The sequence below is a fragment of the Oryx dammah genome, unplaced genomic scaffold (assembly GCF_014754425.2).
Source record: "Oryx dammah isolate SB20612 unplaced genomic scaffold, SCBI_Odam_1.1 HiC_scaffold_28, whole genome shotgun sequence".
Taxonomy (NCBI): Eukaryota; Metazoa; Chordata; class Mammalia; order Artiodactyla; family Bovidae; genus Oryx; species Oryx dammah.
Window position 1 is genome coordinate 90,129,772 of NW_024070212.1, and position 13,110 is coordinate 90,142,881.

At 38.0% G+C, this 13,110-nt stretch overlaps 1 protein-coding gene across 5 annotated transcripts in view; it reads left to right on the plus strand.

The window, feature by feature from the left end:
- Window positions 1–13,110, plus strand: part of HSPB11 (heat shock protein family B (small) member 11) — a 35,675-nt gene that overhangs the window by 21,705 nt on the left and 860 nt on the right. For all 5 annotated transcript variants that reach the window (XM_040231096.1, XM_040231101.1, XM_040231098.1 and 2 more), the window contains exons 4-6: window positions 6,196–6,302; window positions 7,877–7,945; window positions 11,345–11,388. In XM_040231096.1, the coding sequence (XP_040087030.1) occupies window positions 6,196–6,302; window positions 7,877–7,945; window positions 11,345–11,388 (220 nt within the window). The remainder of the gene's footprint in view (window positions 1–6,195; window positions 6,303–7,876; window positions 7,946–11,344; window positions 11,389–13,110) is intronic.

A 13,110-nucleotide genomic window follows, 5' to 3' on the forward strand; every position in this document is an offset into this window, starting at 1 on the left:
AAACAATATCCTTTATAAACATAGATATAAAACCATTATAAATTGAATTCAGCAAATGGGAGTTTATCATAAGAATGCAAGATTGGCCTATTCACCATATTATCACAGGAGTACAGATTGAGTGTAATTTACCTTATTGCCAGAGCAAGAGAGAAAAAAATCATATGGTCATTCCACAAAATCATTAGAATTCAGCACCAAACATTATAACAATTCTCAAAAAATTAAAAAGAGACGGGAACTTTCTCAGTCAGATAAAAGCATCTACTAACAATTTTCAACTTAATGGTGAAATAGTAAGTGCTTTCCTAATAAAACAAATGAGTGTATATGACAAAACAGAAATAGACTCACAGATACAGAAAGCAAACTAAGTGGATTTAAGTGGAGAGAAGGAAGCAGGGAGGGGCATGATAGGGGTATGAGATTAAGAGATACAAACTACTACATATAAAATAGATAAGCAATATTTTGTATAGCACAGGGAAATATAACCATTATTTTGTAATAACCTAACATGGAGTATAATCTATAAAAATATTGAATCACCATGTTATATACCTGAAACTAATACTATAAATCAACTGTATTCAATATCAAAAAAAGGTTCCTCCCAACTAAGGTCCGTCTAGTCAAGGCTGTGGTTATTCCTGTGGTCATGCATGCATGTGAGAGTTGGACTGTGAAGAAGGCTGAGTTCTGAAGAATTGATGCTTTTGAACTGTGATGTTGGAGAAGACTCTTGAGAGTCCCTCGGACTGCAAGGAGATCCAACCAGTCCATTCTGAAGGAGATCAGCCCTGGGATTTCTTTGGAAGGAATGATGCTAAAGCTGAAACTCCAGTACTTTGGCCACCTCATGCGAAGAGTTGACTCATTGGAAAAGACTCTGATGCTGGGAGGGATTGGGGGCAGGAGGAGAAGGGGCCGACAGATGATGAGATGGCTGGATGGCATCACTGACTCGATGGACGTGAGTCTGAGTGAACTCCTGGAGTTGGTGATGGACAGGGAGGCCTGTCGTGTTGTGATTCATGGCGTTGCAAAGAGTCGGACACGACTGAGCGACTGAACTGAAGACTGGAAACAAATCAAGGATGTTCTCACCATTTCTATTCAATATTGTCCTGGAATTCTTGGCCAATGCAATAAGGCAAGAAAAGACACGGAAATCATAAAGACTGAAAAGAAAGCAAAATAGTTTTTGTTCAGTACAGTATGATATTACTTATATGTGGAATCTAAAAACTTAGTGGACTAGTGAATATAACAAAAAGAGAAGCAGACTCACAGATACAGAGAACAAACTAGTGTTTACCAGTAGGGAGAGGAGAGGGGCAAACTATTGAATATAAAATAAGCTCAAGGATATATTGTACAACATGGCTAATATAACCAATATTTTGTAATAACTAAATGGAAAGTAATCTTTAAAATTAAATTAAAATGTTAGAAGAAAATTAGTAGTTATATTATAATGAGGATAATGATCAAAATGCACCCTTATAGTATTTCCCCAAAGAGTGTTCCTATTCTTGATGGCAACAAGGAAAATACGTTTTGGAATGAGCCCTCTTCATATGTATCTTGTAACAAAGTAGCCTTTTTAACTATTCATAATATTTATTTGAGTTTCAGTTTCTCCAGGGGTATGTGTTTGTGTGTGTTTATAAAACAGGAGCTGTTGAGTACTTGAAAAAAAAAATTGTCTTTGTTCACATATTGTATGACTCTACATAACCCTAAGGAATCTACAAATATCTGCTAGAGCTGAAAGTGGATTTAGCAAAGTCAATACACAAAAATCAATTGTATTGCTATATACTAGCAGGAAACATTTAGACAGTGAAATTTTTTAAAATTCCATTTATATTAGCAGTTAAATAGACATGAAATAGGAATAAATTTAATAAGACACTCAAGACCTTTACACTCAAAACTATAAAACATTGCTGAGAGAAATTCAAGTACTAAATAAATTAAAAGATATACTACATTCATGACTGGAAAACTCAATATTGTTTCAATGGCAGTTTCTCCCTAAAACGACTGTTGTTCTTGTAGTAATGTATATGGAAATACAAACTAATCTTGAAAAAATAATCTTGTCACATCTTGTAAAAGAAGAAAGTTGCAGCCCTGAAATTATCTGATTTCAAGGTAAATACACAGTAATCAAAACAGCATGGCATTTTAGTAAAGATAGATCTATATAGATCAGAGCAACAGACTAGCGGGCCCAGAATAGATCCATGCATGTAAAGTCAATTAATTTTCAACAAAAGGCTAAGGATGCAGAAATAGATCAGTGGAATAACCTGGAGGGGCAGAAATACATACACCTATAACTAGTCCTTTCATTTTAGAATAAGACACTAAGGTGATTTAATAGGAAAAAGAGTCTTTTAATATGTGGTGCTGGCCAACAACTGGATAAACATGTGGATAAAAATAAACCTCAACCCCTACCTCATACTAAACACAAAAATTAATTCTATATGGATCATAGAACTATATTCAAAGCTAAAATATTTAAGCTTATAACAGAAAACATAAGAAAGTACTTTTGTGACAGTGAGGTAGGCAAAGATTTCTTAATGAAGACACAAAAATTATAAGCATAAAAGGGTAATGAAACTGTACTTCACCAAAAGTAAGACTACTACTCATTGAAAAATGCAAATAAGAAAATGAAAAGGCAAACTGAAGCCTAGGAGAAAATGCTCACAATACATATGTCTGACAAAGGACTCCTACAAATATGTAGTAAAAGTGGAAAGAACATTTAAGTTTATTTATTTTTAATTGAAGGATAATTGCTTTACAATATTGTGTTGATTTCTGCTGTATATCAACATGAATCAGCCATAGTTGTACATATTTCCCCTCCTCGCTGAATCTTTCTCCCACCTCCCACCCCATCCCAACCCTCTAGGTTGTCACCAGTTTGAGCTCCTTGAGTCATACAGTAAATTTCCACTGGCTATCTATTTTACATATCATAGTGTTTATCTTTCCATGCTTCTTCTTCTTGTTCAGTCGCTCAGTCATATCCGACTCTTTGCACCCGCATGGACTACAGCACACCAGGCTTCCCTGTCTTTCACCATTACCTGGAGTCTGCTCATACTTATGTCCATTGAGTAGGTGATGCCATCCAACCATCTCATTATCTGTCATCCTCTTCTCCTCCTGCCCTCTGTCTTTCCCAGCATCAGGGTCTTTTCCAATGAGTCAGTTCTTGGCATCAGGTGACCAAAGTATTGAAGCTTCAAGCTTCAGCATCAATCCTCCAATGAATATTCAGGATTGATTTCCTTTAGGATTGACTGGATTGATCTCCTTGCTGTCCAGGAGGCTCTCAAAAGAGTCTTCTCCAGCACTACAGTTCAAAGGCATCAACTCTTTGGTGCTCAGCCTTTTCTATTGTCTAGCTCTGTACTCTGTCCATTTGTCCCACCCTCTAAAGTGGAAAGAACTTTTTTAAAAAATGAGAAAATACTTAGTAGACACTTCACAAAAGAAACTGTACGAATGACCAGAAAGCAGATGAAAACGGGCTTAGCATCATTTGTCATCAGGAAAATGCAAATTAATACCATAGTCAGACACCATTTCACATCCACTAGAATAGCTAAGAAGCCTGACAACAGAATGTTGGCAAGAATGTGGAACAACTAGAATTCCCTTACATTTTTGTTAGGAATGTAAAATGGCACAACCACTTTGGAAGTCTGACATTTTCTTATAAAATTAAATATCAGTTCAGTTCAGCCGCTCAGTCGTGTCCGACTCTTTGCAATGCCATGAATCACAGCACGCCAGGCCTCCCTGTCCATCACCACCTCCCGGAGTCAACACAAACTCATGTCCATCGAGTCGGTGATGGCATCCAGCCATCTCATCCTCTGTCGTCCCCTTCTCCTCCTGCCCCCAATCCCTCCCAGCATCAGAGTCTTTTCCAATGAGTCAACTCTTTGCAGGAGGTGGCCAAAGTACTGGAGTTTCAGCTTCAGCATCAATCCTTCCAATGAACACCCAGGACTGATCTCCTTTAGGATGGACTGGTTGGATCTCCTTGCAGTCCGAGGGACTCTCAAGAGTCTTCTCCAACATCACAGTTCAAAAGCATCAATTCTTCGGTGCTCAGCTTTCTTCACAGTCCAACTCTCACATCCATACATGACTACTGGAAAAACCATAGCCTTGACTAGAAGGACCTTAGTCGGCAAAGTAATGCCTCTGCTTTTGAATATGTATCTAGGTTGGTCATAACTTTCCTTCCAAGGAGTAAGCATCTTTTAATTTCATGGCAGCAGTCACCATCTGCAGTGATTTTGGAGCCCAAAATAATAAAGTCTGACACTGTTTCCACTGTTTCCCCATCTATTTCACATGAAGTGATGGGACTGGATGCCATGATCTTAGTATTTTGAATGTTGAGCTTTAAGCCAACTTTTTCACTGTCTTCTTTCACTTTCATCAAGAGGCTTTTTAGTTCCTCTTCACTTTCTGCCATAAGGGTGGTGTCATCTGCATACGTGAGGTTATTGATATTTCTCCTGGCAATCTTGATTCCATTTTGTGCTTCTTCCAGCCCAGCGTTTCTCATGATGTACTCTGCATAGAAGTTAAATAAGCAGGGTGACAATATACAGCCTTGACATACTCCTTTTCGTATTTGAAACCAGTCTGTTGTTCCATGTCCAGTATGACTCAGCAATTCCACTCCTAGTAATTATCCAAGAGAAACGAAAACATTTCCACAAAAACCTCTGTACAAGAATGTTTATAGAAGTTTTATTCATAATGGTAAAAAACTGAAAATAATTCAAATATTCAACAAAAATATCAAGAAAGCGACTTTCCTGGTGGTCCAGTGGTTAAGAATCCACCTTACAATGCGGGGGACACTGGTTTAATCCCTGGTCCAGGAAGAACCCATATGCCATGGGGCAACTAAGCCCATGCACCACAACAACTGAGCCTGCATTCTGGAGCCTTCAAGCCACAACTGCTGAGCCCACATGCAGCAACTACTGAGGGCCACACACCCTAGAGCCCATGATCTGCAACAAGAAAAGCCACTGCAATGAGAAACCCATACAGTGCAACTAGAGAAAGCCCCTGCATAGCAACAGAGACTCAGTGCAGCCAAAAATAAGTAAATAAATATATTTTTTAAAATCAAACAAAAATGCATAAACAAATTATAGCATAGACTATGGTGATAAGACTCAGAGCAGTGGTTGCCTAAGGGAGGTAGGGATTGTCTGGAGAGAAAGAGAAAGGATACGTCTAGCGTAATGGAAATGTTCTTTATCTTGATTAGGCTATTAGTTACCTTGATGTATTGGTTACATAAGCATATGCATTTATCAAACTCATTGAATTGTACATTTAAGAGAAATTTCACTGTAGGTAAATTTTACTTCCAAAAAGAAAAAACCTTATATAATTAAAGAAATGATTATTTATGTAGTCAATACTATAAGTGTGTGTGTATGTGTGTATAATTTTTTATATAACACTTGAGTGCATGTTTTAATATTTTTTCAACAAGCATCTATTGTGTATCTACTGTTGGTCAGCCATTGTGATAGTTGCTGGGGATGTAAAGGGAAGAGAAGGCATAGCTAGAGTAATAAATACAAATACATGAAAAAAGTGCTAATAGAAACTGCATGCTGTCTATGAGGTGAGTGCAAAGGAGGGAGAAAGTGATTGTGATTTGGTGGGCTTGGAGAGATGTGACCAAAAAGTGAATAAACTTTTGCAAGGGAAGAAAGGCTTCCACAGAGGCATGAGTCTGCATGACGTGTTTGCAGAATTTTAATCGGTCCAATGTGACTACAGTAATGAGAGATGATATCATGATGGGGGACAGTTTACTTAATGAATGGACCAGATTATATAGGATCATTAAATGCCATACTAAGGAGTTTAGATTTATAGGCAATAAGGGATCACTGTAAGATTTTAGACAAGAGTGACATCAATTCCATGTTTTAAAGAATATATCTGGTGGTTGTAAAGAATTGTTAAAGTTGGGGAGAGATTAGAGGCAGAATAAACAGGAAGGGATTGTAAGAATCCAATGGTGGTTTATTTTTTTTAGTATTCACTAGGATTTGTGATTAAGCATTGCTAAACATTTAGCTGTTCTTTTCTCTTTTTCTTTAAAATTAACAATAGAAATCCAGAAACTTTTTGGACCACCACAGGAATGTTTCCCCAAGAGTTCATTATATGTTTTCACAAACATGTGAGGATTGAAAAGCTTGTAATCCAGAGTTACTTTGGTAAGCATGATATTTTCATTTCATTTCATTAATTTTCATCTTTCAGTTTTTCCATAGGCAGAATGCACATATGTAAACTTCTGGCAAAGCACTGATGTTTTTTTTTTTTTTTTACAGCATGGAATCAAGTTTTATTGCTGGGGTTGATGGGTGGAGAGTATGGGTTAACTGTCTTGAGCACAGTTAGCTTCTCTGAAACTGCGAATTTGAAACCCTTCCAAAGCACATAATAATTTCCATGCAATTTACTACGTGAAAGCCTTTGGCAAAAGACCCTGTGATGAATTTAAGAAGCCAACTTGCCAGAACGCTAGGTTTCTTCACATCTTTACTCCAGATTTTTTTGGCTCGGGGTTCTCTGTCAAATTCTTTCTGAAAATCTGACAAACCTGATTATTTGCATTTGGTAACTTTGATTCATTTATTAATGTGGCCATTTTCTGAGGGATTTAGGAAGAATATCTTCCACTACAACATCATCCTAATCCTGTCTTATGTTTTTTTAAGGACAGAGTATATCAAGCAAAATCATGGTAGGAAACAGGATACATCCCAGGTGGCTCAAATGAAGAAACATTATTGATGGGACCACTTACAGAATTATGGCCTGGGTTAAGGGAACAAGCTAGGGATGGTGAGACACCCAGAAACTGGCTATAGCAGTAAGCCATTACCTCCCTGGGCCAAAGGAAGGAAATAGTATTTGTTGGAGCCCAAGGAGAACTGGAGCGTGTACAAAAGGGCCTGCCCAATAGGAGCTGTAACCAGGGAGGAGCATAACCACTGCCAAAGACAGGACACTGAAGCAGGAAGGGAATGAAGAAAACACAACCTGATCTCAGTTCCCTGCTGCCCTTGTTTCCTCCCAGTCCCTCCCGTAGGCAGTGGGAAAGTAAATCCAGGAGGTTCAGTCCCCAGGGGTCCTCCCTCAGGGTGCAGAGCAGAGAAGAATGGATTTGGAGTCAAGGGAACTGCTTTAGGGGTAAAGGAGAAAAGAAAACCAATGCAGAAGGAAGATGACTGCATTCTCTCTTCTCTCATTAATTGTGAAGGCTCTGGAGTTGGACCTAAACTTTGAATTCTAGTTCTGGTACTTACTAGCTCTGTATTATTGAACATTTTGCTTGACTTCTGTACATTGTCTGATTTCTTTAAGCCTGTTTTCTCACCAGTAAAGCAGGTTAATAATACCTTTCTTCTAAGGTTGAAGTCAAGAATGAATGAATACGTCTGACTTATAGTAGTTTCTGCCTAAAGTTTTTTGATCAAGACCACTAATATTATTATTTACCAGTGTACCAAAACAAACAAAAAAAAAACAAACCAGATGGTACCAAACTCAAAAAGGCTCTGTTAGCTTTGTGTTATATGCTTGCAAACACTTGTAAGTTACCCAGACTGTACTTTACCATAAGGATTTATGGAAAAACGGAGTGATTTTCCCGATCCCAGCACTTTGTGCATTCCCACTAATGGCCTGCCAGTCTTAGACAGAGGGAAAAAGAAATCAAGGGACAGCAACATAGAATCAAGTTGATAATTAACGCTTTATTTTTGTTTATTTACAATGTCAGTGAGGACCTTGAGGATTGAAAAGAGTACTTCTAATGAGCCAGTTGATTTTGAGCAATGGATTGAAAGAGGTATGTGCTTGGTTTACCAGCATTATTTTGATCATGAGGGGGTAGAGAATTGTGTTTTACTCTATATTTCCAATTGTACTTCATTTTGGTGAAAAAAGATGGCCTGAATGATTGTTATGACATTTAGATAAACCTAGAAAAACACAAATTTGAATACTAAGATGCTTCTTCACTTTCTGGTTATCTAATTGTTAACATGTTACTTAATTTTTGAGTTTCAGAATCTTTATCTGAAAAATAGAGATGATATCACCATTTAAAGTTTTTGTGACACAGTGTCTGGCATATGGAAGACAAGCAATAAATATTAGTTTTTAATCTTTCCTTTGTTCCTGATTAATGGTATTATTTAAATATTATTGACAGAATTGGTAGCCTCTCATAAAAGACAGCATGTTGCCTTCATGTGTCTATCTATTCCTTCCCAAAATACCATGAAAATAATAATAAAGAAGAAAAATGAGACATAAACCTACAGGGGCAAAAAATAAAAACAAACAGGGAACCAGGAAGTCAAAACAGATGTGAGAGGTCAATATATATTATGGAAGGAAGGAAGCAGTTGGAGGAATAGTAACTTCTGTAGCAGAATTGAGTAGATTATAACCTAAGTACCTGACAAGGAAGTTTATCCAATAGAATCCCAGAAACTTGAAGGCAAAGGTACCATGGAAAGTTTGAATGAAGCATGGACAAGAAAAGTGATTGGTGGAACATCTATTTACAAAGTGTAACAGACTTTAGGTACCTTCCTCCCACAAACTACCCCCAAGAGTGACTAGGAACTTTGACTGTTGAAGCTCAGGACTCAGGGAGACCAGTCATAATAAAGAGAATGAGTGAGACATGGAGTGGAAAACGGGATTGAAGTGGAAACCTATATGATGAATAGTGGGAAGTGTAGCCTCCTTCCTATGGTCTGCCCAGCAACCAGAAAGACAGCCCCAGCCAGGAGATTGGGGGATTCATCTTTGGAGAAACTGAATGGTCCCAGAAGATCTGTGGATACAGAGAAAGGTTAGTTCATTCCTGGTCACCCTATGGAAATCATGGTAGTCAGTGAGTCTGGCCCATGTACTATTTTCCAGTGATCTATTCATAAGTAACAAAAAATAGTCCCAAATCACCAGACATATGTTAAAGACCTAAGTATAATCAGGCCTTTAGTTCTAACTCCATCTGTAGGAAAAGAGGGTAGAAAACAAATGAAATCACAAGGAGGCAATATGAGAAAATGTGGGACATTTTATGATACAACTGACTTGGTCTCTTCAATAAGTCAATGGTGTGGGGGGAAAATGTGTGTGTGGGAGACAAAGAAGTTCAAGATTAAAAGAGGCTTAATTCTGATTTGAATAAACCAACCATAAAAAGACATTTAGGAGGACAATGGGGACCTTTGATGGGGTAGGAAATAGCAACCCACTCCAGTATTCTTACTTGGAAAATTCCATGGACAGAGGAGCCTGGCAGGCTACAGTCCGTGGGCTTATGAAGTATCGGAAAAAACTGAGAGAGCAGGCACGCATAGGGACTTTTGAATATATACTAGGTATATGATATTAAAGCATTTTTAAATTGTCATATGATAGTGGCATTGTAGTTATACAAGAAAATATTCCTCTTTAGAGATGGATAATCAAATATTTAAAGGTGAAATATCATGATGTCTCAGACTTTCTTTAAAATACCTTAGCAAAAAAAATTAGATAAATCAAGTATGGTGAAATGCTAATAATTGTAAATTCAAGACAATGGGTATATAAGAGTGATATCCTGTCTTTTTTATGTATGTTTGAGATTTTTCAATTTTTCATAATTAAAAAAAACTAAGCAAATGAAAGAAGAATTTACTAATTTCTAGTGGAGGAGGAGTTGTATAAGAAAATGTGTCATAATTTATTACTTATTTCAGTAGTAAATAAGATATAGACAATGGTGTAGCCATCAAGTATTGACTTCAAAATTGAGAGAATGGCAGGAAAATTTGTAGGAAGAGGAAGAAGAGAATACTGGTCCAAGAGACATAAATTTTCACCTACTATAATATAAAGTCAGTAAAAAATAGATAAATCAAGAACAGGATCATGAAACATATTATAATTCCAGAAAAAATAACTGAAATAGTTGAAAACATTTACCTCTGGGGAGCAGGATTGGAGGAAAAGGGGTCAAGCAGGGGATTACTATTTTGTATTACCTCAGAGAAAGGTTAGGAAACAGAAAGAAAGTCATCCATAATCTTACTTCCCAGAGACTTCCCTATTGTACTGTCTGCCTTTTAAAATTAGGTACAATGTTTTGATGTTGGAGCTTCCCTGGTAGCTCAGCTGGTTAAGAATCCACCTGCAATGCAGGAGTCCCTGGTTCAATTCCTGGGTTAGGAAGATCCTCTGGAGAAGGGATGGGCTACCCACTCCAGTATTCTTGGGCCTCCTGGTGGCTCAGCTGGTAAAGAAGTCACCTGCAATGCAGGAGACCTGGGTTCAATCCCTGGGTTGGGAAGATCCCCTGGAGAAGGGAAAGGCTACCCACTCCAGTATTCTGGCCTGGAGAATTCCATGGACTGTATAGTCCATGGAGTCGCAAAGAGTTGGACACAACTGAGCAACTTTCACTTTTCACATTTTGATATAAGTAAAATTAATTTCTAAATAATGTCAATATTATTTTTTTAAGTTGTGAATTTCTTTTTTAGAACTTTTTATTTTTTATTGGGGTATAGCTGGTTAACAACGTTGTGTTAGTTTCAAGTGAACAGGGAAGGGACTCAGCTATACATACACGTGCATCCCTTCTCCCCCAAACTGCCCTCCCATCCAGGCTGCCACATAACAATAATGTGACTATTGTTATATCAATGAAATATTTCATCTTTCCAAAAGAATGTTTGATATGATTAACTCATGACCAAATAAGTTAATCTGTCCTAAAATCACACTAATACTAGTAAAGGTTTTCTGAAGCTGGGTACCAGAAAAGATCAATTCATGGGTGGCATAACTCAGCATCATAGTGAAACTTCATTGTGAGAAACAGCTCTAATCAGTACCCATGAGAATGGTGAGACAGCCTTTCAGGCCTGCAATTACTGTTAGTAACTTGATCCTTAAAAAGGACTTTCATATTTTATTAATTCTTCACTTGATATTCCTTTACTATAATTTATATTTACTTTTATTTATACTCACTGAGATATTTTATAGCTCATATATAGTTTAGCTTTTATATCTTTTTTATCAAATATCTCTATTTTTATATTGGATTTTACATACCAAAACACTGGTATATCTGGTCTAACTACAATTTTATCAGATATCACGTTTTGCTGAAAATAAATTTCAATATATCCTGATGCAGTTTGAGCCCTACCTCAATTCTGTTAAATTTGTGTTTTAGATCTAGTACATACAGAGGGGCAGCTTCAAAATGAAGAAATTTTGGTAAGTAAATATACTTTGAAGATATATACATTATCTTTAGCCAGCACAATGTATTGAAATTTTAAACCTATCTCCATAGTCATAAAATTACTAAATACCCTCATAATATTGTAGGTTCTGTGTCTAACCAACCAATAGAGGCAGTTATTCTTAGAAATGTTATGATCTAAATATAGCTTTCATAAGTTAGGCTCTTTTCTGTCATAGACAGGATGACAGCCAAGATAAAACAGAATTCACTTGTTATTGTTTTATTTTGTTTGTTCATTTATTTTGAAGTATTTGTTTCCTTTCCTTTCATTTGATTCTGTAGTTCTTATGGAATAGGAATCAAAACAGGTCGAGATGCCAAAATTGGAGTTAATTTAAGCATGAAGGGACAGGGAGATTCAGATAAGGGAACTGGAGCATAGGATCAGCAACAAATAAGCCAAAGAGAGATGAGGTGAAAAGGGAACCAGCATTTTCTGACAGCATTCCGCTGGGCTTTGCTTGTCAAGTGAAATGAATGGCCACTGACGGGGAAGCTGCTGCCTCATCACGAGTTCCTCTGTCCCCAGCTTGTCAGGCCCTGGTTTTAGACAAACACAGACAGTGAAACAACTGAGAATGCTTTTAAGGTAGTAGTGCTTATTAAGATTTCTCTAAATAAGGGTTAAAGAGGTACCTTGTCCATTAAGTTTCATTCTTCACCATTTACTGGCAGCTGCTATGAGATCAGTGTTTCAAAAGATTCTGTAGTGTTTGAATCCTATTAATTATCTTCTCTACCACCCAGTTGTGCCCAGTGACTGGGGAGGCCGTGCGTGCGTCTTAAGTCACTTGTTGCGTGCAGCTCTGTGCAACCCTGTGGACTGTAGACCCTGCCAGGCTCCGAGGTCCGTGGGGATTCTTTAGTGGGCTGCCGTGCCCTCCAACAGGGGATCTTCCCGACCCAGGGATCGAACCCATGTCTCTTAGGTCTGCTTGCATGGCACTCGGGTTCTTTACCACTAGCACCAGCTGGGAAGCCCGAGGAGGCCAGGAGGGAACAGAAAAATGATTAATTAGATGGAATTTTATCTTCCTATTTTTCTCCATATTGTTTCATTGGTTATGGTTAGTAAGCCCCTGCTAAGGATTTTGTTTCAGGAGTCATTGTGTGTCAGGGAGGGTGGCAGCATCATAGAGCTTTTGGAGAAGAGTGAGGGGGAATGGAGCCTTCCCCGGGGGCTCAGTGGTCAAGAATGCACCTGCAGTGGAGGAAAGGCAGGCTCGATCCCTGGGCCAGGGAGATGCCCTGGAGCAGGAAATGGCAGCCCACTGCAGTACCCTTGCCTGGGGAGTCCCATGGACAGAGCAGCCTGGCGGGCTACAGTCCGTGGGGTCAAAAGAGAGCTGGACATGATTGAGCGACTAAACAACGGCAATGAAGGGAGACTGGAAGGCAGTCTGTCGCCCATAGTTTCAGCGCCCTGACACAGTAGCCTTTGCCAGACGTATTTCTTCTCATTGTCAACCAAATGGATTGCATAGTTGCATGAAAAACTTTGTGTTTTTAAAAAATTTAATGTTATATCAAATGCTTCATAATTATGATTTAAAAATTAAATGTATTCAGATAGAGGTTAGCTGATTTCCTTTTTTCTTCCCTCTGTCATTATAACTACTACTACAAGCGACATCTTCTGCCTGTTTGTGCTATTGTGGTGTTCACTTTTTCAGTTATTTTCTTTAAAATTA